The 24,358-nt window shown below is 63.7% G+C and overlaps 3 protein-coding genes across 8 annotated transcripts; 1 reads left to right on the top strand and 2 right to left on the bottom strand.

The window, feature by feature from the left end:
- Positions 1–543: 543 nt before the first annotated feature.
- CDK10 (cyclin dependent kinase 10) lies at positions 544–7,423 on the top strand. Of its 4 annotated transcripts, none has more exons than XM_016128965.2 (13): positions 544–673; positions 2,457–2,529; positions 3,101–3,172; positions 3,702–3,804; positions 3,912–3,993; positions 4,087–4,154; positions 4,771–4,823; positions 4,974–5,043; positions 5,667–5,726; positions 6,039–6,162; positions 6,250–6,389; positions 6,641–6,693; positions 6,926–7,423. In XM_016128965.2, exons 1-13 carry the CDS (start codon positions 587–589, stop codon positions 7,021–7,023), a joined length of 1,083 nt encoding a protein of 360 aa, XP_015984451.1. In that variant the 5' UTR covers positions 544–586; the 3' UTR covers positions 7,024–7,423. The 4 variants fall into 4 exon arrangements, with proteins under 4 accessions (XP_015984451.1, XP_036087089.1, XP_036087091.1 ...); XM_036231196.1 differs by having other exon boundaries at positions 6,009–6,162; XM_036231198.1 differs by having other exon boundaries at positions 577–635; positions 6,009–6,162.
- Positions 7,424–7,425: 2 nt separating this feature from the next.
- Positions 7,426–11,807, bottom strand: SPATA2L (spermatogenesis associated 2 like). 3 transcript variants are annotated; one of them, XM_016128964.2, is made up of 3 exons: positions 11,631–11,807; positions 10,773–11,076; positions 7,426–9,387 (listed from the first exon to the last, which is right to left on the bottom strand). In XM_016128964.2, the coding sequence occupies exons 2-3, from the start codon at positions 11,073–11,075 to the stop codon at positions 8,431–8,433; spliced, it is 1,260 nt and encodes a 419-aa protein (XP_015984450.2). In that variant the 5' UTR covers position 11,076; positions 11,631–11,807; the 3' UTR covers positions 7,426–8,430. The 3 variants fall into 3 exon arrangements, with proteins under 3 accessions (XP_015984450.2, XP_015984449.2, XP_036087088.1); XM_016128963.2 differs by lacking the exon at positions 11,631–11,807 and adding an exon at positions 11,327–11,432; XM_036231195.1 differs by lacking the exon at positions 11,631–11,807 and adding an exon at positions 11,290–11,371.
- Positions 11,808–14,300: 2,493 nt separating this feature from the next.
- Positions 14,301–24,214, bottom strand: VPS9D1 (VPS9 domain containing 1). Its single transcript, XM_016128974.2, is given in 16 exon segments — positions 14,301–14,842; positions 14,844–14,915; positions 15,198–15,302; positions 16,519–16,615; positions 16,821–17,029; positions 17,258–17,387; positions 18,465–18,955; positions 19,274–19,359; positions 19,536–19,623; positions 19,718–19,770; positions 20,209–20,271; positions 20,341–20,452; positions 21,918–22,080; positions 22,185–22,277; positions 22,701–22,776; positions 24,057–24,214. Coding segments are annotated over 16 exon segments (2,055 nt in total). The 5' UTR covers positions 24,156–24,214; the 3' UTR covers positions 14,301–14,724.
- Between the last annotated feature and the right edge of the window lie 144 nt (positions 24,215–24,358).

The raw sequence follows: 24,358 nt of genomic DNA, 5'->3' as shown, positions 1-24,358 counted from the left end.
CGCTATCTCAGCCGTCCCCGCACGGTCCCCTCCGCAGGAGGCCCGTCCTGGCACTCTCATTTCAGGCCGCGTCCCTCGCACACGTCCCGTTTTCTGCCTAGCGCGCCTGCCCTCCGGCCTTCTGCTTCGCTGCCCTTGTCTGCCGGCCTCCAGCTAGCGGGCACGACCCGCGAGGGCAGAGCCCGACGGCCCCAGCACAAGGCGGGTGACCCCGCGGTGCCACGGCAGGCCCGTCGTCGCGCCCGAGCGCCGTGCGTGCGCGGCTCCAGGCCGCCCTCGCGTGGCCGCAGGGACAGCGCGCCAGCCCCGGCCGCTCGCCCCGAGCGTGGCTCCCCCGGCAGCGGCACCCGACCGGCCCCTCGCCGGCCCCGCGGACTCCGCCTCTTCCCCGCGCGGCCGTCGCTCGGCGCCGCGCTTCAAGCCGAAGACAGGCGGGAGGCCCCGCAGCCGCGGTGCGCGCGGGCGCCCAGGTCCGCGGCGGCCCGCGGTTCCCTAGGCAACGGCGACGCCCCGGAAGTAGACGCCGCGCCTGCGCCGCGGACGCCCGTCTGCGCCTGCGCGCGCGGGAGGCGGCGCCGCGCTGGGCATGGGGGAGCCGGAGGCCGCCCCGGAGCAGATCCGTTTGAAGTGTATCCGTAAGGAAGGCTTCTTCACAGTGCCGCCAGAACACAGGGTGCGCTGCGTGGAGGCGCTCTGGGGGGCCCGCAACGCCCCGGGCCCTCGGCGTCGCGGCCCTGCGGCGGCGCCAGGCGCGCGGGACCCGGGGTCGTGGTCGCCGCCCGGCCGGCCCGGGAAGAGCGCGCCCCGTGCTGCACCGCGGGCGTCTCCCGGCGTCGCGCCCGGGACGCTTTGCAGGCCGACCCGGGAGCACGTGCGCGAAGGCGGGTTCCCGCGGGACGCCTTGGAGGCGGGGTCTCCCCCTGGGCTTTAAATGGGTCGGGCCGGGCCCCACCTGTAACCCGGCAGCTTCCGTTTGCGCCTTGCTCTGTGCGGGCCTCTACCTGCGCCACTGTCCTTAGGCCTCTCAGTAACTGCGGCAGGTACCGTTTGCAAAGGCGGAAGTGGAGCTTAGGAGCGTCGAGTGGTTTCACCAAGGCAGACAGCTGGTACGGGGACAGGTTTGCAGCCTGGCGGACTTAATGCTGCTCTGAAAAGCCAAGTCACGTATCCAGTAGGGATCATTCGGCTGAGTACGCGACAGGAGCCACCCTTGAGCCACCCGCTGGCCATCGTCCGTCACTCAGGCAGCAGGTGCTTGCTCCGTTTGGAGCGCGGTGCAGCGAAGTGCTGGGAACCATGCTCCCCAAGGGGAGTTAAGACTACCCAGTTGAGGACAGTGCAGAGCGCCCGGTAGTAGGTGCTGCAGGACAGAGCTACCAGCATTTCTGAGAAAGAATTCTTTTCACCCCTGGACCAGGAAAAAGTTGTGGAAGGAGTGGCATTTCTGCTGCGCCAGGAAGTGCGACTAGGATTTGGGGACGCAGAAATAAGGAGATGTGGCATGCCAGATGTAGAGAGGGAGCAGCAGGGGCAAAGTCACAAAGGATGTGAGAAGTGGGTTAGTGCGAAGAGGTTGAGGTGAGATCACAGATGGGCTTCGTGCAAGTCCAGGTGATTCCGACTCGGTTCCTTGGGTGTCAGAAGCCCTAAAACAGTGTTGTAAGTACAGGACTTTAATTCTCTCTCCCCTAATACTGCGGAGAGAGGCAGCCATTTTCCACAAGGTGGGCCAGGCTCTCAATTTGTGTGTCTTGTTGTTCATCCAAATCTCAGCCGGCCTCAAGTGGGCAGCAGCCGCTCCCTTTGATCAGGAAGGCACACTTGGCCCTTCCACTCACATCCCATTGGCCAGAATTTAGTCACGTGGTCATAACTGGCTGCAAGGAAGGCTAGGAAATAGGGCCCTCAACCGTGTGGCTACATGCCACTGGGCAGTGTTTCATAACTTGAAGTAATGTCCGAATGTTGGGGACAGTTGGTCTCTGCCATAGAAACATTTCCGCCGCATCTGGTGGACACCAGATGAAGATTTTCAAGTTTTTCCATCTCCAGGGCATAATGTAGAGAAGTGCTATTCAGTAGTCCATTAGTGATGACGGAACTGTTCTGAGCACATGGAATCCTTGATCCCTTAACAGCTAGTGCAGCTGAGGAAATGAACTTTTTATTTTTGAACTAATTTTACCCGTACTTGGCTATGGTTACTTAGACAGTGTACATCTGGGCCATGGGTTGGAAGGGAGTGGCTAGGCTTCCTTTGATAATACCTTCGAAGTGTCTGACCCAGTTTCATCGACCCCCTTTTCTCTCCTGAAAAGCCTAGGTGTGTGGTCACCTTTCTCTTTGGTGAGCAGGGCATGAGTGGGCTCCTCAGTACAGATGAAGTGCGAGGTATTCGTCTCGAGTTGTTCCGTTAGCTGCCATCTCCCCGCCCTGCCCCCACCCCTCTCTTTCAGCTGGGCCGGTGCCGCAGTGTGAAGGAGTTTGAGAAGCTGAACCGCATCGGGGAAGGCACCTATGGCATCGTGTGTGAGTGGCCCGCGTGGGAGGCCTGGGGCTTGGTGGAGTCCCGTCGTAGCTGCGCTGGGGCTGGAGGGAGGTCAGCACCGCTGCCCGCAGCCGTGCAGAAGCCTGTGCCAGCGATTACCTGTCTGAACGACGAAGCGTCAGATGGCTGGTGTGGCCCCTCGAGTGGCCGCAGCTGTTGGAGCATCCGAGTGCAGCACTTCTGAACGCAGCCGAGCCACAGCATCGGGCGCTCCTGCTGCTAAGTGTGCGGAGTCTGCACACATCAGCTCAATGCTCTGGGGAGCCTTCTTTGCACGAAATATCTCTTTTCCTACATAAAGTACCTCACGTGCTGTTAGAGCGTGGTGCCAGCACAAAGCAGTGGTCTGCATATTGACTAGGAGGGGAACTTGCAGGGAGCTTGTTCCCGCTGGGCTCCCAGCACCCGGCCCAGAGGAGCATTCCACGGGGGCACGTGTCTAGGGGGGCCAAAGAGAGAGAGGGAGGGAACCCCCGGATTTCCGGAGGAGGCTGGGGCGCGGCAGGAGGATGCGTCTTGGCTTAGAGTCTGTCACAGAGGTTCCCCCTGCAGACCGGGCCCGGGACACCCAGACGGACGAGATCGTGGCCCTGAAGAAAGTGCGGATGGACAAGGAGAAGGACGGTGAGCAGGGCGGGGGCCCTGGGCCACGTGCAGTTGCCAGGGGCTCCCGGGGGAGGGGTCCCTGGGTGCCGAGTGCATGCCAGCTCCAAGGGTGTCCGCGTGGCGGGCCCCGCACTCTGGGCTTCGGCTCCCCTGAGCCCCGTGCGGCTCTTCCGTGTGGTGGCCGGCTCACCTGTCTCCGCTCTCACCGCCCGGCCCCGCCACCGGCCTTCCCCACCAAGTCCTGGCCAGCAGCCTCTGTGTGCCCCACACTGCCCTGGCTGCCTGCGGGCACAGAGCTCTGCGCTCAGGGCCGGCCCGCCGAGCCAGTGGTCCCTCGGAGCTGCAGCCTGGCACGTGGCGAGGGAAGGGGGTTAAAGGTGCCTGTTGGGACGGCCTCGGCTCTCCAGAGGTTGCAGTCAGAGCCCGGACAGTCTTAGGATTGGGCGTCGCTGAGGCCTGACGTGGGCAGGCGGGAGGCTCACTGAGGTGGCTGGCTGCAGGGGTCCCAGCTGTCAGGGGGGTTTGCTGAGGCCATGTCTGGTTGCAGGGGTCCCCATCAGCAGCCTTCGAGAGATCACCCTGCTCCTGCGCCTTCGCCACCCCAATATCGTGGAGTTGAAGGAGGTGGTCGTGGGGAACCACCTAGAGAGGTGAGCGGTCTGCCTGCCCTGCACGCTTGGCCCTGCTGAGCTCACTGCCCAGCCCCGGTGGGGGCGGGGGTTGCGTGGTGTGACATGTGTCCTCCCCATTTCTTCAGCATATTCCTGGTGATGGGTTACTGTGAGCAAGACCTGGCCAGCCTTCTGGAGAACATGCCGACGCCCTTCTCAGAGGCCCAGGTGCGACGTTGGGGGGGCGGCGCCTTCATGGGTCCTCATTTAGTGCTTTTGCACCAAACAGGGCTTGCCCTGACTGCCCTGCCCTCTGTGCAGGTCAAGTGCATCGCGCTGCAGGTGCTCCGGGGCCTCCAGTACCTGCACCGGAACTTCATCATCCACAGGTGGGCTGGGCTCTGGATGGGGCGGGGCCTGGGGACCTTTATGCTGGTTTTTGGCATGGGGGAAGGGTGACTGCCAGGACTGACTCTGGCTTCCAGCGCATCACTGCCTAGTGTCCAGGAGAGGAGCAGGAGCAGACGCAGCCTCGGGGCAGGGGGCTCTCTCACTGCTCCTTGGGGAATCCAGGACCAGACAGTACCTGCCTTCTCGTCAGAGCTGATGCCGGGGCTGGTCAAGGCTCTGAGAAGTCCTGCAGTGGAGGGTCTGCCTGGGGTCTGCGACATGTGCCAGGAGAGGCTGAGACTGGGGATCGAGGGGTGGAGCAGAGGACCCTGCAGGCCGAGATCTGGGCTTCCCGGGGTGGCCTGCACAGCCCTGGGTGGGGACCGCCGGCGAGGCTGGCAGTTAGAGCTGGCTGGGGACCTGGCTCTGCCTCGTCCTCAGACTCGCCGATGGCGCCGCTCTCCCTGCCTGCCCAGCGCCTGGCACCGCCTGCTCTTGTGTTGAGAGATTCCAATAGGAGTTACTGTGTGGGGAAGTGTCCTGAGTGTCACCGTGATGGTGACAACCTGGCTACCCCAGGGAGCTCACCCCTTGGGACCTCTGTCTCTTTCGCAGGGACCTGAAGGTCTCTAACTTGCTCATGACCGACAAGGGCTGTGTAAAGACAGGTGGGTGCGGGGTTCTGGCTCTGAGGTCGGTGCCGCCCTGAGGGGGGGCAGGTCTGTCTGTATAAACACCCTGCAGGCTAAGAGCTGTTGCCCCCACAGGGCGACTTGTTAGCCCTTGCTGGTGACACTCTCCTTTTGTCTCTGTCACAGCGGATTTTGGCCTGGCCCGGGCCTATGGCATCCCAGTGAAGCCAATGACTCCGAAGGTAGTCACTCTGTGGTGAGTCCCCGGGGACCGAGAGTGCGTGGTGGAGGGAAGGTTCGGGTGCCATGCTGAAGCTGCAGAGGACCTCGCGGGTGTGGAACGGCTCCAGCAGAGCAGGGCTGTCACGGGGAAAGGGCCACAGCAAGGCTGGTGGCACAGAGGGCCTGCTTCATCCAGGGACCCGCCGCCCTGCCCAAGGCACCGGGGCCCAGCCTGGCTCCAAGCCGCCTGGGTCACTCCCTCCCGCCTGACTGGCACGGCGCGTCACAGAGCTTTCTGAGGTGACTTCTCGCTGTGTTTGCAAAAGGCAGAGCAGGGGCGTGGGTCAGGGCAGGATGTGGAAGGCAGAGGCCGTGTGCCACGAGACAGTCGGCGCCATCTCTAGAACCTGGCGCTCGGTCAGTGCTGAGGGTTCAGTGTCGTCTGCCACACCTGGGACGCCGCCACACGCCGGAGCCGCTCAGCGGCAGCAGCGGCCTCTGTGTGCGCCGTGTCTGCGAGAGCTTTCAGGGAGGCGGCGGTCACGTCGGGGTCAGCAGCCGCATCACCCAGGCCGTCTCAGGCTCCCAGGCTGGTGCAGGTCCCCCGCGCCCTGTGGGGCCCCGGCTGGACACGAGGTGGTGTGCTTCCGTCGGCAGGTACCGAGCCCCCGAACTGCTGCTGGGCACTGCCACGCAGACCACCGGCATCGACATGTGGTGAGCAGTGGGGGCCGCGGTCAGGCCTCGGGCAGATCAGGGCAGGGCAGGTCAGGGGGGAGCAGGTAGGGACGGGAGCGGGGCTGGGGTCTCTAACGGCTCCCCGCTCCCAGGAGGTGGGCCTAAGCCTGGGATCTCCTTCACGGACTCCTGGCCCTGAGGTCCACAGAAGGCAGGCCGTGCTCTCGTCACCCAGACAGGCTGGGTCCCACGGTCGGTCCACTGTGACCTCTGACCCTAGCCCATGGGAGCCGTGTGCCCTCTGCGGGTCCTGTCCCACAGTGCAGAAGGTGAGAGCCTGCTCACCCGCAGGGCCATGGGCTGCGTCCTGGCCGAGCTGCTGGCCCACAAGCCCCTCCTCCCCGGCACTTCCGAGATCCACCAGGTGGACCTGATCGTGCAGCTGCTGGGGACGCCCAGCGAGAACATCTGGCCGGTGCGTGCCCACCTGCGCCCTGCCCCCCTGCGCGCCCTCCCCGCGCCCACAGCCGCGGCTTCAGCTGTCGCCCGCCCCGCCCCGCAGGGCTTCTCGCAGCTGCCGCTGGTCGGCCAGTATAGCCTGAGGAAGCAGCCGTACAACAACCTGAAGCACCGCTTCCCGTGGCTGTCGGAGGCCGGCCTGCGCCTGCTGCACCTGCTCTTCATGTACGACCCGAAGAAAAGGTGCTGGCCCAGCCTCTGGGGGTGCCTGCCGCTGGTCCCCGTCGCAGGTGTCTCAGAGCAGGCCACGCTGCCACCGGGTCAGCCTGCTTGACATGTGGCCTCGGACCGGCCAGGTCACGCAGCCCGTTCTGAGGCTCCTGTTGGTCCCTGGGCCCCCGATCCCTTCTGTCTTTGGGGAACTGGGAGCTGGGGCTCTGAGCCTTAGGGAGGCCTGGGGCCGTGTTGACGGGGTGGGGGGCCCTGTGTTCCAGGGCGACAGCCGGGGACTGCCTGGAGAGCTCCTACTTCAAGGAGAAGCCCCTACGTGAGTGCCCAGACCCCAGCACAGCCAGGGTGGGGGGTCAGGATGGAGCCCCACAGAGCCCCAAGCTCGAGGCTGGTCATGGCTCCCAGTGCAGGGCCATCACTCGGGCTGTGGGCCCTGGGCAGGTCGGGGCTGGGTGCTGGCCATACACACCCTCTGAGGGTCATGGGAGGGGAGCAGGGGGAGGCCCCAGGGGCTCAGACTCCCCAGTGCTGACAGCCCCTCCCCACAGCCTGCGAGCCGGAGCTCATGCCCACTTTCCCCCACCACCGCAACAAGCGGGCTGCCCCGGCCACATCCGAGAGCCAGAGCAAGCGCTGCAGGCCCTGAGGGCTTCCGGGACTGACCAGCCGCTGCAGCTGGCCGCGCTGCGTCCTGCTCCTTCTGCCCATCACCGCCCTGGGACAGCAGGGCGTGGGCGTGAGGTGACAGCTGGGCACACTCGGGAGGGCCTGGGCACCTGAGGCTGCTCCTCCCAGGCCCTGGGCCGTGCTCGGTCTCACCGGCTGCCACACTCACTGAAATATGCAGACTGCTCGTGGCTACTCGTGTCCTTGCTTGGTCACCAAGGTCTTTCTGGGGCAGGGAGAGCCTGTGGTGACCCCCTGGGCAGGGCTAGCAGGACCCAAGGTGAGGAGGGGCGTAGGGTACAGCCAGGCTGGCTGGGCTGGCGGCAGGGGTGTGGTTCGTGCTGATAGGAACTCGGAGATAAAAGCTTTCTTGACACGTGCGACGGGTCCAGTGTCCTTTAATGTGCTGTGGAGTTCTGCTCTGTGATACGCGTGCTGGGAAGGACAGACGGGGGGAGGGACGGACGAGGGCAGGGCCCCGTGAGGAGAGAGCACAGGGGTGGCACCTGCCTGGGCCGAGGCACGCAGACCCCCCAGCTCGTCTGTGAGCTGGTGGTGTCCAGGACCCCGCCTGCCGTGGCCTTGGGAACCCGCCCCAGTGGTGGCTGCCGAGGGCCCGGCCAGGCCTTTCCCATTGGGCCTGGGGCGGGAAGCCTGCGAGACCGTGCCCCGCACCTCCCAAGCCAGCACACTGGGGAGCAGAGCAGGGAGGGTACTGGGGCGCCAGTTGCCCAGAGTGGGGTGATAGCCTGCCCCGGATGTCAGCACCTGCCTTGTGCTGCCTGTTCTCCGGGGTGCCCGGACACCTTGCTGGTGCGAGATGAGGTCACGTCTCCACCCGTCGACTGCCGGCCTCTCTGCACAGTTGTGACCAGGATACGTGGCCCAGCCTTTAGCTGGTACTCATTCAGTGGGGGCCTGTGACACTCCCAGGGAGGGGCCAGGTCTCCACGGCCAGGTCAGCCATGCACCTGGCAGAGCCCTAAGATTGGACCCCGCGGAGCTCAGGGCTCCGTGTCAACTCCGAGTCTCCTTGCACACGTGGAGGGAGATAGGAAGTCCCAAGTCACGACCTGCAGGGTGCAGGTCAAGGGCTATAAGCTGAGTGTTGGGCCCCTACAGTGGGGTGGGGGAAGGTGGTGAGGAGATGGGGGTCCTTCACGGGGACAGGTTCTGGTGACGACACAGATGCAGGTCAGACCTGTCCACCCAGCACGTTCGGGCCTGGGTCTGCGTCTGGGAAGGCCCGACCTTGCCTCCTGCCTGGGAGCCGGGGCTGTGCCCCCTGGCCCCGGGCAGCAGTGGCCCAGGCCTGAGGAGGGACGAGGCCCAGAGAAGCACCACAGAGACGGACTCTGGAAAGCCCTTGGCCAGGGCCTTGCCGGGCCTAAGGCCGGGACCCAGCGCTGTCATACAGCAGGGTGTCCACCTGTGCACGCTGCAGCCACAGGCGCTGCTGGGTGTCGCTGAGCAGCGCGCGCAGCACGTGGCCCAGGCGGCAGGCGGGCAGGGCGGCACAGTGGGCGGCGTGCAGCTGGCGGCACGTGTCGCAGCAGAGGGTGGGCAGGGCGCCAGGGGCCAGGCAGCTGTGCGCCTGGTAGCCGGGGGGCTCGGGGATGGGCCCGTGCACGTGCTGGGGGCTCACCCGCCCAGCGCTCCTGAGGGCTTTGGGAGCGGCCAGGTCCCCTGGCTGACTTGGCAGCTCTCGGTGCAGTGAGATGAAGGAGAAAGCCTCGGGCTCCAGCTCTTCCTCCAGGACCCCGTAGGGAGGACTGCTGGCTTGCTGCAACACCTCAGTCTCCTCCAGGGGCTCCCAGGCTTCGCCCCCAGCGCCCCACAGTTTGGCACTCTGCTCCCAGAGCAGAGGCTGGGAGGCCAGCTCCGAGGACGGTGAGCCCGGGCCGGGAGAGAGCTCTCCATACAGGCTGGCCTCTTCCGAGCCCTCGTCTTCCTGCAGGGCCCGGTACAGGTCCAGCTGGGCCCGGTACACAGCTGGGGAGCCCCTCAGGGGCAGGGGCGGCGGCTCCTCTCCATGGGCCAGCCGCTGCTGCAGCCACGCCACGCAGGAGGCCACGTCCGCACTGGCCCGCCGCGCCTGCAGCAGCTCCTCAGCTGGCAGCACACTGGTGCCCAGCTGTGCCAGCACCTCACCCAGGATCTCGCACTCCAGCCGCAGGGCGAAGCAGCCCAGGGCCACCTGCACCAGCTGGCAGGCTGGGGGTAGAGCGGTCACCGTGAGGCGGTGGTTGTCCCTGGGCACGTAGCCCATCTTCTGGAAGCTCTGGATGAGAAGGTCCTCCGAGAGGGCACCCTTTAGCACGTGCACATAGCCCCCTGAGAAGGTCTGCAAGGGAGGGACCGGGTCAGCAGCAGCCCGGACCTGAGGCCTGAGCCGGGCTGAGATTGAGGGGCCGCCACCCTCACTCTGGATGGCAACGTGGTGCCTCGTGACCAGAGAGTTCCTGACTGCTCTGACACTCCCTCCAGGGAGCTGTTTAAAAACAGGAGCTCAGGGCACCCCCAGAGACTCTGCGACCCTCCCCCAGGGCTCTCGGCCAGCCGCACGTGACAGTGGTCACCATGCCACTGTAGGCTGGCACACGGCTGGAGACAGTGGCAAGCCTTTGTGGGGAAAGCTCTCTGGGACGGTACCTGGAAAGCAGAGCTCAGGTGCCGTATGCCCCTGGACTAGGACGGGCGAGTGCTTTCCAGAAGGCAGTGACGGGGCCCGGCAGGATGAGCAGCGTGGCTCTGGGACCGTGACCCTGCCCTGCTGCAGCCTGACAGGGACCCCGCAGAGGGAGCGCTGCTGCGTGCGAGCGCTTGCTCAGGGCTTTGCCTCCCCCCACAACAGACCTAGAACTGGACAACCCTTGTGTCCACTGGGCAACGGAGGAAATGGGTCCAGAGAGAACAGGGAACTTGCCCCAAGCCACACAGCCAGGCGGGGGCAGAACCAGACCCCATCCAGGCCTGCCCACCCTGGAAGCCCAGGGGTGCCCCTCAGGCAGGCCTGCATCCTGCTTCCAGACTCCCCTGGGGTGGCTCTGTGCCCACCCCACACACTCTCTCGCCCGAAGAGATGAATGAAAGCCCAGAACCAGCAGGTGTCCTCAGGAGCAGGGACTCCCGAGCTCCTTCCCCAGAGAAGCTGCCGCCGCCATGGCAACCGGTGGAGGAAGCTCGCCCACGTGCCCACTGACATCATCACCTTCCTACTGCCAGTCGGCTCAGCACCTGGTGACCTGCCCCCTCCTGCTGGCCCACAGCTCACCTAGAGGGGCCGGGCTACCCCGGGCACAGCTCTACCTGGAATGGGGGGTAAACTAGGTTGAGCCTAGCCCGGCCCTCCAACCCCTACCTGCTTCATAGGGGAACACCCACGTGGTGTCCTCCATAAATGGCATCAGCCCACATCCTGGAGGGATTAGAGTGACCATAAAATCGTGAGCCTGTCCTATGTGATTTTTATGGCAACTGGAGCTATGAAGCCACTTTGGGGAGGGTAGTGATGCAAGCTTTAAGGGGAGGACTCCCCCAGGAACCAGGCACGGGGGGGGGGGGTGGCCTCCACCCACCCCATGTTCTCAGCCCTGCCAGTGCCCAGCGGGAACTCGGCCCAGAGCTGCCCCAACACACCTAAAACCCCTCAGCGCGCTCTGAGGCGGAGAACCACGGGGCTGAGAACACCTGAACCTCCAACCCGGAGGCCTGGGCAGGGAGCCCTACCTTGATGGTGGTGAACTCCTTCCTCCAGGGCAACAGGTACAGGTGCACAGCGGCCAGCTCTAGCAGCTCGAAGGCTCGGGCCAGGCCGCGTAGCGCGGGGGCCAAGTCGGCGCGGCCCCACAGGCCGTCGGTGAGCAGCGCCAGCGCGTCGTCCTGCAGCGCCCCGTGCAGGTCGAAGTCTTCCACCAGGATCTGCCAGAGCACGGCGCGCAGCGACGCGTCCCCGCACACGCCCGCGCGGCCGCGCCGCAGCTCGCGCTCCAGGCACAGGCGGTAGTCCTCGGAGAGCGAGCTGCTGCCCATCCTGGCGGGCGGGGGTTGGGTTTTAGGAACAGAGACCCCTCCCTGCCAGCTGTGCGTCCCCAGAGCTCTCACCCAGCACCCACAAGTCCCCCTCCAGCCAGGCGACTCTGTCCTCGCCCGCTGAATGGCCCCCGGTATCTACAGCAGCCCACTTTCCTGGAGACACGCCCCGCCAGCTGATGTCCCACATCCCGAACTGAGACCTGTCGCCCACCATATCGTTCTGTGGGCCCCGCAGGCGAACCCACTACCTGTCTGTCCCCAGCGATCGCCAAGCGCGGGCCGCTCGGCTCCGGCCTGTCCGCGAGCAGAGCGCTTCCGCCCGGAGCTGGCTCCGCCCATCGGCTTCGGCCGTGACGCTTGGGGCGGGGCTTACTCCCGGCCCCGCCCCCTCGGCCACCACGGGGTGGTTGGGGCCTGCCGGGGGCGTGGCCGTAAGGCTCCCAGGGGACACGGCAGGCCGGTGGCGTGGCCGCGCGAGTTCCCGCGGAGCGAGGCGGGGCCTCGTATCAGCTCCGAAGAACCCCGGCGGCCCCGAGCACCTGCGCGACGCACCTGTACAGCCACCTGTTACGGCGTCGCCCGTCTCCCCACAGTGCCGCTCACGGCGAATCCCCACAGCGGGCGCTCAATAAAGGTTTGTTCCAGCAGCCCCTCCCATCCAGGCGGCCCTGAGCCTCGGAGCAACCGCGCCCCACACCTGTCTCTTGCCAGGCGCTAGGGAGCGCCCCGGCTGGGAGCCGGGACGCGGGGCGGGGCCCTCCGCGTGCCTAATGGGGATTGGCCAGAAAAGGGGTGGGGCATCCTCTGGAGGGGCGGGGCTACTCCCGGGGGGCGGAGCCAGCGCTCAAGCTAGGCACAAGGAGGTCCGGTTCACCGCGGCTTAAACCAAAACTCAGGTAACAACAACAAAAACAACTCAGGCTTTGCGGGGCGACCTCGGGGTCTGTTTCTTCGGGCTCTGCCTCCTGTGCTCCTGTGGCTGTCAGCCGCCGGTCCATGAGAGCACCGTCTGGGGGTTCTTTGAGGTTCAATGAAGGCGCGTTCTTGTCCAGTGTGCAGGATTGTGTGTGGGCGTGCACGCTCCGTTGCGTGTGCAGAGTCGTAAGTGCATTCTCCTGTGCCTCGCGCCTGCGCTCCTGCTCTCAGCAGGCACCCGTGCCCGCTGCTGTGTTATCCTCGCAGTCCTCCTGACTCGGGAAACAGGGCTCTTCCTCTGAGTGAGGCTCGAACCTGGGCGGGGCTTCACACCTGTCTCCACCCATAGAATGGAAGTGACCTTGTGTGCTTCCCAGGTTAAGTCATAAAACTTGTTATCTTGAGAGGCTCACTTTTGGAACCCAGCCGCAACGCTGTGAGGAAGTCAGCAGCCACACGGAGAGGCCTTGTGCTGGGCTGAATAATGTGCCCCAAATTCATGTCCACCTGGGAGCTGGGAACATAGGGTCTTAGAAGAAGGGTGTTTGCAGTTGTGATCATGTTAGGATGAAGTCATATTGGATTAGGGGGGCCCTATATTCAATGCGACTGGTGCCTTACAAGAAGAGGGACGTTTAGACACAGCTACATATGGGAGAAGGGATATGGTGACCAAGGCCGTGACTGGGGTGATGCAGCTACAAGCCAAGGATTACAGGAGCCATCAGAAGCTGGACAAGGCAAGGAAGGGATCTCCCCAAGATGAGGGAGCACAGCCTCATCGACGCTTCGATTTCTGACTTCTGTCATGCAGAATTCAGAGTACATTTCCGCTGTTTTAAGCCACCCAGTGTGGTATTTTGTTACAGCAGCCACAGGAAACTGATGCAGGGGCCTCATATAGCTGTTCTAACAGCCCTGAGATGCCAGCTGACCAGCAGCCACCTCAAACGTGGGCAGATATCCAGATGACTACAACCCCTGGACACTGGGCCACCCCAAGCTGGAAGCTGACTTAGCCGATGCTGGGCTGGGGGGCGGGGAGTAGAGACAAGCTGTCGTCACTGCACTCTGTCCAAATGTTAGATTCACGAGCAGAGTAAATAACTCATGTGTTTGGGTGGCTTGTTATGCAGCATCGGACGGCTGGGACCATCGCAGCACATGCCCCTGCACACTCTCCCGAGGACAGATGCCACATTGCTCTCATTCATCTGTGTACACGACCTGGGGCTACAACCAGGGGCAGAGTTGCTGGGTCAGAGGGCCCATCAGTACTGAACTTGGCCCAGGGCTGCAGCTGGCTGAGTTTGCTGACCAGCCCATGTCGCCCTGTGCCTGTGGCCCCATCTCCATTGCATACAGAGTTCTACCTTGTTACTGTGTAATTTGTATTTCATAATTTTTTATGACTTCCTGTGCTGATTATTTTATTTCTGCCTCTGCGGGTGGCCTGCCCATAGCTTTTGCTCTTTCTTTATTTGGGGCACCTACATTTTTGCTGCTGCTTTGTGGGATTTTCAGTGTGATGAATCGATCACTCTTCTCTGTTTAAAGGAGGAGCCATAGGCTAAGAGAGGCTAAGAACGGACCCAAGGTCACACAGCAAGAAGCAGCCTGAGCACAAGCCTGACTGACCACAGTGAACATAGCAGGGCACCAAGGAGACAGCCCTCGGAATGCATTCGGTGTGGCCACTGGCACAAAGCCAAAAGGTGCCCCACTACCAGGCTTAGCTCAAGGCGCACCTCCACCCACACCTGCTGTATACTAGGGGCTTTAAAATCCCAGCGTCGACAGGTCAATGTCAGGCCTGGAGCAGACACTCCCCTCTCCCAAGGCTGAGATTCAAGCCCAGGACAGGGGACTCGGAACTCTACATTTCCAGGAGCACAGGCAGAATGGGGGACCAAGGACAGGGCCATGGCCTTCCTCTGGAGAGGGTGGAGGAGGGGAGACAAGGGTGGGGGCCTAGGGACTGAAAGCTTCGAGGGCAGGTTAAGAGAGTGGGTGCTGGCCTATCCCTGGGGTGCTAGTGGGCAGGGGACACCAGCCCACAAAGGGTCCTGATAGGATAGCGGCCCCAGGGACAGCTCCAGGCTCAGGTCCTGCCCAGGGGTGACCTCTGACCCCCAGACCGTGCTGTCCCTGGCGGTGCAGGCCCCTGGCTGAGGGTCTGGGGCAGGCCTGGTGTGGTGAGCCTCAGTAGTCTCTGGGAGTCTGCTTTTTGCTGGTCAGCGGAGGGGTGGCTGTGCTGCCTCGGCCTGCGCCTGGTCAGGGAGTGGGGACTCAGCAAGCTACGCAGAGTGAGACATCAGTGACCTCTTTATTTTCAGCCAGGTTAGTGACATCTGGGGCACAGAGTCAGAACAGGCAGGCACTGACCCTCAGGGAGGACCCAGGAGGGGTATCTGATGCCACTGTTAAGGGTAGAGGTGTGGCTCCGAGCCCCCAGACACGGGTGGGTGCCCCAGAAACACCCGGGCCTCCAGGGGAGTGCAGGGTGTTTGATACCCAATAAGTAAGCAGCACAGCTTCAAACCCCTGGGCCCCAGGCAGGGGGCTGACAGGGACTGGCTCAGGCAACTGACGGAGTGCAAGACACCAGGCCTGCCCTCAGCCAGGCCCACACCCCCGCCATGCCCAGGGGAGCCCTGCACAGGGCCTCTCGGGGACTGAGGGCAGAGAGAGGCCCAGTTCCTGGGAGCTGATGCAGCTGAGCCCCAGCCGGTCAGGGGCAGAGAGCCTTCCCTGAGCTCCAGGGACCGGTATCAGGTGAGGGCGGGGGCGAAAGCTGTGGAGCCCCCAGTGCAGCTGGTCCCAGTCTCTGCTGCGTGCGCAGGGCCCCCGGGGAGCAGCTCCACATAGCTCAGCGCACTCTGCAGCGAGGTCAGGCAGTAGCCCTCCTCTCCGATCAGGTACCTGTGGGGAGGTGGCTCCTGTCACCAGGAGGGGACACGAGAGGGCCTGGCATTCCGGAAGGGGCAGCTGCCCTCGGGAGGCAGGACCTGGCCGCTGAGGCCCTGGGGGCCTGTCGGGGAGGCTCGTTGGAGGTGAAGCCCAGGCCCCGGGCAGACACTGCTCAGCGCTCGGCGCCCCAGCCTGGGCAGTGTGGCGGGCATGGGTGGCCGAGAGGGGCTGTGGACCCCCCGACAGGCGGCCCCCGATCGGGGGTGCATGGCCGGCTCCCCGACGGGCTCCTACCCCTCATGGATGAACTCCTCCAGCGCTGCGCACTCCGACACCAGCTGCGGGAGGCCGCTCCTCAGCACCACGAACGACAGGATGGGCAGCAGGTCGTCGGCGCCGCTGTGGGACAAGGTGTGGCTGCTGGCCGGCTCAGGCCAGCGGGGCTGCTCGGGCCACAGAGCCAGGCCAGCCCCGCACGGGGCCCCGTGCTGCAGGGGCCAGGGCTGCACCCGGGGAGGGCCCCGGGGTGGAGGAGCCTCCGCAGCTGGCCCGAGCCTGGAGGACACGACCATGGCGGGGGCGGCCTGTGGCCCGGGCAGGTGTCACTCAGCTCAGCACACCTGGCACCCAGCCCCTCTGCGAGAAGCATCTGACTGAGCCGACGGGACCTGAGGCCCCCGGCCAGTGGGCTCTGGGAGAATCCGGGGACAGACTGGGCCTGGGTCTGATGTGGGAGGCCTCACACACTGTGAGCCCCTGCTCCTGGCCTTGCCCCCAAGTCCCCAGGCGCTGCACACCTGCAGGGACACAGACCGGGGCCCCAGGAAGGAGTCAGCGAGGGTCTGTGGCCAGACCGGGAAACGCTGTGGGCCCTGGAAGCGTTCGGTCCTGCTACCCACAGCCGCCCCCTCAGGAGCCAGGCTGGATGTCCCCGGGCTGGACCCCTGGCCAGGCCCTGCAGCTGGGGCCTGGCACCCTGGCCCTGCGGGTGGTGGGGGGCATCTGTCTCTTCTCAGGTGGAGTGCCTCCCTGCCAACCTCGCACTCTGCTCTGATTGCTACCTGTCTGTCACCTGCAGCCCTGGGGGTGCGGAGGGTGCCACAGCCCACCTTCCTGGCTGCCATGACAGGTGCCTTCAGGATGGCCCTGACCCCTGGGCAGAGTGGCAGTGGGAGGGGCCCTGCAGGTGCTGAGGGAACACCAGGTGTGCAGGCCACAGGCAGGTCCAGGTGAGACTGAGGCAGGACCAGACGCCAGAGCCCCAGGCTGCCGTACCTGGAAGAGCCCAGCCCACCTCAGGAGGTTGGGGCAGGCACGTTGCAGGGAGCCCAGGGCTGGGGGGCCCAGTGAAAGGGGCAGGCTCGTCACAGGGCTGAGGCTGCTGCACCAACCCCCTCCCCGCCCCGTGTGCATCTGAGGGCCCAAGCCTGTGATCTGGGACAAGCAGCCTTCAGTTTCATCAGATCGGCCAGGGATCCGGCCTCTAAGGCCGAGGGGGTGGTGCGCTGTGTGTGGGGACTAGCGCGCAGGGACCTGGGGGTCGAAACCGTGTCCTGGTGCCCGGGGGCAGTGGAGGAGGGTTCCCTCTCCCCCAGGCCTGCGAAGGGGCACTCACATGGCGGCAGTGCCGGGCTGCGGCTCGGCGTCGGGCGCAGGCTCGTGGGCGCGGTGGTAGCCCTCCGCACACGCGCAGATGGCCCGCAGGGCACGCACTGCAGCACAGAGGCCGGGTGTGGGGGGAGGCGCGGGGCGGTCCAACCCCGGCACCCTGGCGTGCAGCGACCCCCTCCCGGGGAGGGGAGTCGCTCTCATGTCCCATTTGACAGGAGGACCTGCATCCCACAGACAGGAGCGCAGGCGCCCCGTCCCGTCTCATCTGAGCCCGCCCCTCTCCCCGCTCCCCAGCGCGGCGCTCACCGATGCACTCCAGCTTCTTCTGGGGGCAGCTCTCCAGAACCAGCAGCCCCAGCTCCTGCGCCGCAGCCCGGTACGGGTAGGTGCCTGTCCCCGTGGCCTCTGGGCCCTGGGGCAGCAGCTTGCTGGGGATGCCGATGGCCGCTGGGGGCGCCTTCCCATACAGCTCCATGCTCCTGCTCAGGGCGGCCTCCTGGGGGCGGTGCACACTCCTGGGGCAGGGAGAGGCCGGGCTCAGCTGCGCCAGCGATGCTGCCCCTGGGACAGAGGCAGGGCTGGGGAGAGCTGGCCATGCCGAGTCACAGGAGGGTGGATGTGGCACCACACGCAAACTAGAAGCACGTGAGGATGGCCTCAGAGCTGCAGTGTGCCCCGGGGACGAAGAAGGGGGTCACCATGCATACAGGGACAGCCCCTGGGGGGCTGGGGCAGGACAGCACCTGTAGAGGGCCAGCAGCAGGGGCCACAGCGGGGAGAAGAAGGGCTCCTCAATGCAGGCCAGGCAGCGGTCCTTGGACACGGCTGAGTTCAGGCCCTCGAAAGCCAGGAGCATCAGCGACAGCAGCCTGTCTGCTGGGAGCAGAGCCGGCACAGTGGCCTGTGGGGCCGGCTGGCAGCCCATGGGGGTCACCCCCAGCCAGCCTGGGGTACCCAGACTTCCACCCTCACATCCCCTCTGGTTCTCCCGAAGCCATCTGGGTGGGCAGGGCCACAGCGCCCTGGCTCAGTGGGGAGGGGGCTGTCTGGGTGCCCCCCTCCTGCACTCCTGTGGCCCTAGGTCAGAGCGGGCAGTCTGGGCACTCCCCCAGGTGCTCACAGGGCCACGCCCCACTCCCCTGAACAGCTGGCTAAGGGGCCCGGGCAGAAGAGCAGAGGACGGGCTCTTTCTGTAAAAGGTTCATACTCCAGACTGCGGGAATACACAGAAACTTTGAGGCACATTCAAAGACAAGCTATCTCAGGCTCAGAGAGACGGGGCTGGCCCAGGGAGGAGGGGGCCCCGCCCAAAGAGGAGTGGGACCCATCTAGGGAGATGCGGGGACCCGCCCAGGGAGGAGGAGGACCCGCCTGGGGAGATTCGGGGAACTGCTCGGGGATGAGGGGGCCCACTCAGGCCCCTTGGAGAGTTGGGGCCCACGGAGAGCACCGAGGCCCAGCTGCTGGGCCTCCTGTGCTGGTTCCTGGAAAACTCGGAAGCCTTCCTCCTTGCAAGGGACCTGGAAGTCAATGACCACGCTGGGCCCCAACCCTTAGGAAACCTACACACTGTTCTCAAAATGGAAAAGCCAGGGGAGAGCCCATGGTCCCCACCAGGCTGCACACATCCGACAGTGTTTGGTTTGGAAGGACGGTGAGTCGCACCAGATGAGACGGCCAGGCCCACCGGCCGCCAGAGGCCCTGACCTCTCCCTCAACGCAAGACTGCAGTGGACACAGCTGCGCCTCCTGCAGCCCAGTGAGAAGGCAGCCAGGGATGGAGGGGGGTCTGGGCCGCAGCCGCCCAGCTGCTCCCAGGGCCCAAGCTGCCTGGCTGCTGAGCAGGGTGTTTAGCCAGAGGGTGGAGGGTGGGCACCTCGGGCCAGGGATGCCTGGCTGCCATGTCCTCTGCCCCCCCCCCCAGCGTGGGCCCGTCTGCCCCCGCCTCACCGATGGCATTGTGTATGTCCTTCACCGTGCTCCTGAGCTGCTCCAGCAATGGCTCCTTCAGCCCTGGGGTCGCAGGCTCAGGCGGACCCCCAGGGCTCTGGCCCCGCCTCTCAGAAGTAGCCAAGAACTGTTCCAGGTCTTCGAAGGAGCTGTCCTTGCCCGCCAGGGGTGATGGAGGCCCCTTAGGGCTGCTGTCCGCCCCTCTCTCTGGGGGCCCGAGGGGCAGTGGGGATGTGGGGGGGTCGGCAGGAGGTCCATCCAGGGGCTGTGGGCCCGGGCTGGGCTCCGGGGGGCACAACATGCAATAGAGGCTTTGCGAGGGCCTCAGCCGCCGGCTTCCAGGGGCCAGCAGCCCGTCGGCGTCGGGGGGCAGGGAGCAGCAGCCTGGGGCGGAGGCGGCAGCAACGCCCCTGCTCACGATGGGGTACAGCGCGCGGTACACCGCACACTGGAGCCTCTTCAGGAGCTGCGTGACGGGGTGCTCGGGGACGCTGCAGGGGCAGGGAAGACAGGCGCATGTCACCGGCAGCCGAGGGGCTGCGGTCCCAGGGCTGCCTTTGGCCTGGGAGCTGAGAAAGCTGGCCCTGCCCACACCCACCTAGCCAAGGAAGTGACCCCGTGCTGTTTCCTCCAGTGAAGGTGGCAGTAAGGTCTGCCCCAGCCTCTCTGCGGGCAGAGCCCGGCCAGTGACGGCCCTGAGCAAAGGGGGCGGGCCCAGGGCCACAGGTGGGGCACCACCAGGCCCCCAGACAGACCTCATTATAATCCTTTCAGCCACAACTAGGGGAGGGGGCCTGAGGCCCTGGTACCTGAGCAGGTGGGACACCAAGCTGGTCACCAGCGATAGGTCCCCAGGGCTCCTCTTGAGCTTGGCCCTCCAGTGCTTCGGCCAGTCCTGCAGGGCAGGAGACCTTGGAGAAGGGCACGGCAGGACCCCCACAGTGGGATGCCCCCTGCCGAGGCTGCACCCCAGGAGACCAGGCCTTGGGGGGAGGGAAGACCCAACGCCAGCAGGCCTGCAGGACCCCCGCCCCGCTCCCCGCAGCTGCAGCCCGGCCCCCGCGGACTCACGTGGTCCTGCTCGTACTCTAGGATGGCTGCGTAGAGTGCCCGCTGCTCCCGCTCCTCTGGGGTCAGGGCAGCCTGACTGCAGAACCTCCTGGAGAGGGAGCACGGGGCTGCAGGCTGCGGGGGCGGGAACCCCCACCCGTCCCCGGCTGCCCAGCACCCAAGCCCAGCGGGAGGGCGCGCACCTGTTGGCAGCCTCCTGGAGCCGCAGCCGGCGCTCCTCCATCTTCCTGTGCAGCTGGGACGGCAGAGTTAAGGCCGCAGCTGGTCCCGGCGCGGGGCGGGGGCCATCCCAGCACCGTGTGGGACACAGGGTCAGGGGCGGTCAGGGTGCTGCCTCAGCCTCCAGGGAGGTATGGTGCAGACCAGTCGGAGGCGGTGGCAGAGCTGGAGGGTGGGCGCCCACTCGGGGAGGGAGGCAAGTCCTAGGCGACTTGACTTTAGAGGAGTTCTCGGGGTGCGGGTGGCAGTGGGTGACGGGACCCACTTTGCAAAGGACGGAGCTGTGCAGAAGCCATTCCCCAAGGGCATGCCTCTCCCGAAGCTGCGAGATTCTGTCCCCACACCCCAGCCCTGTCACCGTTACTCCCTCCAAGCCCCTCTCTCTCAGCTCGAGGCCACGTTCTGAACTTCCCCCACTGGACACCCAGGGTGAGTGGATGCGTGGGAAGGATACCGTGTCCTCTCGGGCCTTGGCGATCACCAAGTTCTCCATCATCTGCCGCTGCAGGGACAGGGTCTAGGAAAGGAAGGCGGGAGTGAGGCCGGCCGCCTCCCCCACCAGCACAGCCTCTGGCGTCCCACTCACCAGCGATGTCTTCTGCACAGCCTGGCTGGGGTCCAGACGGGCCATCCGGGCCTCATACGCAGCCTTCAGCTTCTGATTCTGCAGGGAGGCCTCCTCCAGAGGTGTCAGCTCCCTAGAAATGGGTACAAGCTGCTGTCCAGGCGCCGGGAAGCCCAGCAACGCTCTGGTGGCCTGCGGATCTTTCCTGACCCAGCCCTGAGACCGAAAAGTGAGGAGGTGGAGATGGGGCCAGGCAGGAGGTGGTTGGGGGAGACCGGAGATCACTGCCCCGCTGAACTTGAACTGTGAGTGTGCTGTTGCCAGGACTCCAGACTTTGCAAGGGAGGCTGGACCTTTATGCAAATCGGTCATTTGTTTGACAATATGAATCTCTTTAAAGGCATCACGTGAGCCAAACAGGTTAGTTTGCAACCCATGAAAAGGAAAACCATGTCTACCAACAGTCGCCCCCACCAAGGTTGCCGGTCCTACGTCTCCCCGTTTTCATGGGTGAGAGCGGGAATGTTTGTCGTGGGATGGAATTTCCGTGCCTGCCCTGCCCCAAAGCCGCTAATGCAGAAACGGGGGCCTGAAACCTGAGCAGCAGTGGCCCCGGAGGAGTTGGGCCTCCTTGTTTATCCCGTTTGGGATGCTTGCATCTGTGTCTTCATGTCTTCCATCAGTTCTAGAAAACTGCTGTTATCTCCTAAAATAGTGCACCGCTGTTTTCTTCCTCCTATTTTTCTGGACCTCCAATAACCTCATGTTTGACTTTCCATCTCTCCTCCAAATCATCCCTTGTCGTGAGTCATTCTGAATCTCTTTTGACCTCTTATCCAGTTCACTAATTCTCTCTTCAGCTATGTCTACTCTGCTGTTATGAACTTGTCCACTCACTTTGTGCACATGTGGATCTTTACTGGAGGATATACAGTTGACCACTGAATAGCACTGAAATGCGTGGGTCCACTTATACACGGGTTTTATTTAAAATTAAAAAGTTACTTAAAATCCACATATACCAAACCTGTGTTAAGGGTCAACTGTATTTTTGACCTGCTGTTGAGAATCACGTATGCAGAGGGCCCTCTGAAGTCATACTTGGATTTTCAACTGCATGAGGGGCCAGTGCCCCTGACCTCCAATCATCAAGGGTTAACTGTAACTAGTTGTTATTGTTTCCAGTTAGTTTTTAACAATAATTTTAGTATATTTTTTATTTTTTTCTATTTTGTTCTGTATTTGCTGTTAGACTTTATAGTTTCCTATTCCCTGCAGGTATTTTCAAACTTGCTTTGTAGTTTTCTAAATATGGGGAGCATGATTACTTTATAATGCATCTGATACTGTTCGAAAACTCTGTAGGTCTCTTTCTGCTGTCATTCCTTCATAGTTTCTTGTGCCTGGTTATCTTTGACTGTGCCATTTATTTTATGAGAGTTTAAGGTGCTTTTCTCCAAAGATGATTTTCATTTATTTCTTCCGGGCACAAGGAATTTCCACTCTAGGTTTCCATTTTAACCAAATTCACCATGGTTCATGCACTTTGTCTGGCCTCCAAGCCCAGACTCAGCCCACCTCCCGTCTGCCTGTCTTACTTCTTAGAGCTTTTCGACTCGACCGCCTGAAGCCTCTGGAAGACCTCGGGTGGCAGAAATGGGAGGAGCTTCCCCCCTTCATCGGAGTACACCCGGCGGTGTCGGCTGGCAGCTGAGGGGACAGAGGCAGCCACAAGCACGGCTGGCTTCAGGCATGCTTTTCCTGCAAGACATACAGAACCAGGGGTCAGCACGGGGCCCCACATCCCACAGAGGGGAACCAGATTTGGGGGGAGGCCCTAGGAAAACCTTCTGCTGGAGACGCACCAAGTTTGGCAGCTGTCGACTGGGCTCTCTCCAGACACTGCTCTGCCAGCTTCAGCATCTTCAGGGTGTCCTGGGGCACAGTTTCCTCAGCTTCTGGGGAGCAAGGGACAAGAGGGCTCATTCACTAATCAGATTCTAGCTGAGATTAAAATAAGGGCAAGTTCACTCCTCCGAACCACTGACCGTAGGCCAGCCCATCCCCTCCTCATCTCTGACCTTGGTGACCCCACACTCTGTTGGGGATGTTCCCCTCATCCTCGACCTTTCCTTGGCTCACTCCTCCCTGGGCTAGGGTCCAACATCTGGACTCTGGTCATGTCCTGCCCCATCTCCATCCCCTTATGGCACCTGTCCCTTCGCACTGCGATGGTTGATGCTTACTGAGTGCCCACCGTTCATCTTCTGCTAATGACCAAGTGGGTAGCACATAGGACACCCCCAGGCCTGGGACGACCAAGGGCTAAGGTGTCCAAAATTTGCCCAGCACAGGAGTAGTGGTGAGGCCGAGAGCTGTACCTTTGGTGGTTTCCACTTCTTCCAGCAACACCTGAGAGATGTAGTGGATGCTCCTCAGGTATTCAGTATATGCCTCCTGTGCCCAGGGAAGAGAAATGGTTTAGGCCCATAGAGGTAAAAGATGCCATCACGCCTGCCCGGTGCCCGCGTGGGAAACACAGGAACAGTGGTGTCTGCGTGTTTCTGAGACACACCTGAGACAGCTAGCTGGTCTAATCAGTGACGTTCTACCTAGGGCACAGGTAGTGTCCCGCTTCTCCGGCTCGGCTCAGCACCCATCCCTCCTCCCATTGCCTCTCCCTCCAGCACAGGAAAGAACTGATTCTCACTCAGAGGGCCGGGGAAGTAGCTCTGACAGTTGCTGTCATTTCTCACTCTATGCAGCAATTTTTCTTCTTGGGTAACTCAGAAGTTGTTCATTCAGTGATTTTAAAAAAAGTCCTGGGAGGTTAATGAGGGAGTGATTTTGCAAATCTTAGAATCACTTTCTGGCTTAGGTTCTGGGAACTCCGTTTCCCGAACTCCAGGATAAGTACTACCTGGGCACACAGGAGACTGGAACAGGAGAATGTTGCGTTTAAAAGGTGTGGACGTTCTGCTCAGGGCTCGGGACAGAGCCCATGGCATCTGGAACCACAGCCCTGTGTTTATTGTTTGTTTCCTTGCATCCCAGTTCTCAAACTACCCATCTTTAAGTCTACACCTCAGAGACAAGGATAAAGTAGATTCCGGGAAGAATTTCTGACTTGTGGGGGCACCAGCTTCCCCAGAAAAGCAGCTTGAGAAAAGGCGTGGAGGAGGGCCAGGACGCCTGTTCTAGGCTCACGCAGCCTTATCTTCAATTCAGGCAGCCCTGTGTGGCTCGGCCGGCTCTTCCACCTGGTGCGACCCTGTAATTAACACCCATCTGGGTACGCGGCACACCCTCCCCCACCGCCATGGCCTTCCCAGTCAGCTCTGAGGGGTCTAGACAGGCGCCGCAGAACCAACCAGGTAACCTTCGCTGGATCCCGTCCCTTGCGGGAAGCTGATTAAACCTACAGTGTGTGCCCAGAAAAATTCCCATGCACATGGAATTGCTGGACGGTTGTATTTGGAGGGCTGCTTCGCAGACCCTATTGTATCCCCTGGACGAATAAAACCGCGTCCAGTTCCCGACTCGTTGAACAGGTGGGAAAACCGAGCGCAAGGGAGGGCTGGGAGCTGTCCAAGGTCACGGCCGGCGCCCGCGCCCCGCAGCCGCCGGAGGGGTCGCGGCCGGCGCCCACCCGCGGCCCCGCCCTCGCCCACGCCCACCGGGCCGGCCCCGTCCTGCCGCGGGCCGTCCCCGCCCCGCCTCGCCTCGCCTCGCCTCACCCGGGGCCGGTTGCCGGTGTCCAGCTCGATGGCCCCGTTGGCTAGCTTCATGGCGCACTGCAGCGGCTTCGCCGCGCCGTCCCCGGCCGCAGCGGCCATGGCGCCGGGCGGGGGAGTCGGCGGCGGCGGCCGAGGGGCGGGGCGGGCGGCCGGGGCGCCGGAACGAAGGCCGCGCGGGAGCCGGCGCCGCCCGGGCCGCGGGACGGGCCGGACCGCCGCGCGCACTTCCGGCGGCCGCGCCCGCGCCGCGCGTCCCGCTCGGGGCCGAGGGGCGGAGCCGTCGGCCTCGCCGCGCAGTCGCC

The sequence above is a fragment of the Rousettus aegyptiacus genome, unplaced genomic scaffold (assembly GCF_014176215.1).
Source record: "Rousettus aegyptiacus isolate mRouAeg1 unplaced genomic scaffold, mRouAeg1.p scaffold_m13_p_14, whole genome shotgun sequence".
Classification (NCBI taxonomy): Eukaryota; Metazoa; Chordata; class Mammalia; order Chiroptera; family Pteropodidae; genus Rousettus; species Rousettus aegyptiacus.
Note: the sequence above shows the minus strand (reverse complement) of the source record. Positions and strands in the feature narration are given on the sequence as shown.

Excerpts from the sequence above, each read along its gene's own strand:
- CDK10 (XM_036231196.1), top strand. The coding sequence starts at position 587 with ATGGGGGAGCCGGAGGCCGCCCCGGAGCAGATCCGTTTGAAGTGTATC. Across the intron at positions 2,530-3,100 it reads AGGCACCTATGGCATCGTGT|ACCGGGCCCGGGACACCCAG; the intron begins GTGAGTGGCCCG and ends TTCCCCCTGCAG. Across the intron at positions 6,163-6,249 it reads CCAGCGAGAACATCTGGCCG|GGCTTCTCGCAGCTGCCGCT; the intron begins GTGCGTGCCCAC and ends CCCGCCCCGCAG.
- SPATA2L (XM_016128964.2), bottom strand. The coding sequence starts at position 11,075 with ATGGGCAGCAGCTCGCTCTCCGAGGACTACCGCCTGTGCCTGGAGCGC. Across the intron at positions 9,388-10,772 it reads AGGAGTTCACCACCATCAAG|ACCTTCTCAGGGGGCTATGT; the intron begins GTAGGGCTCCCT and ends CCTCCCTTGCAG.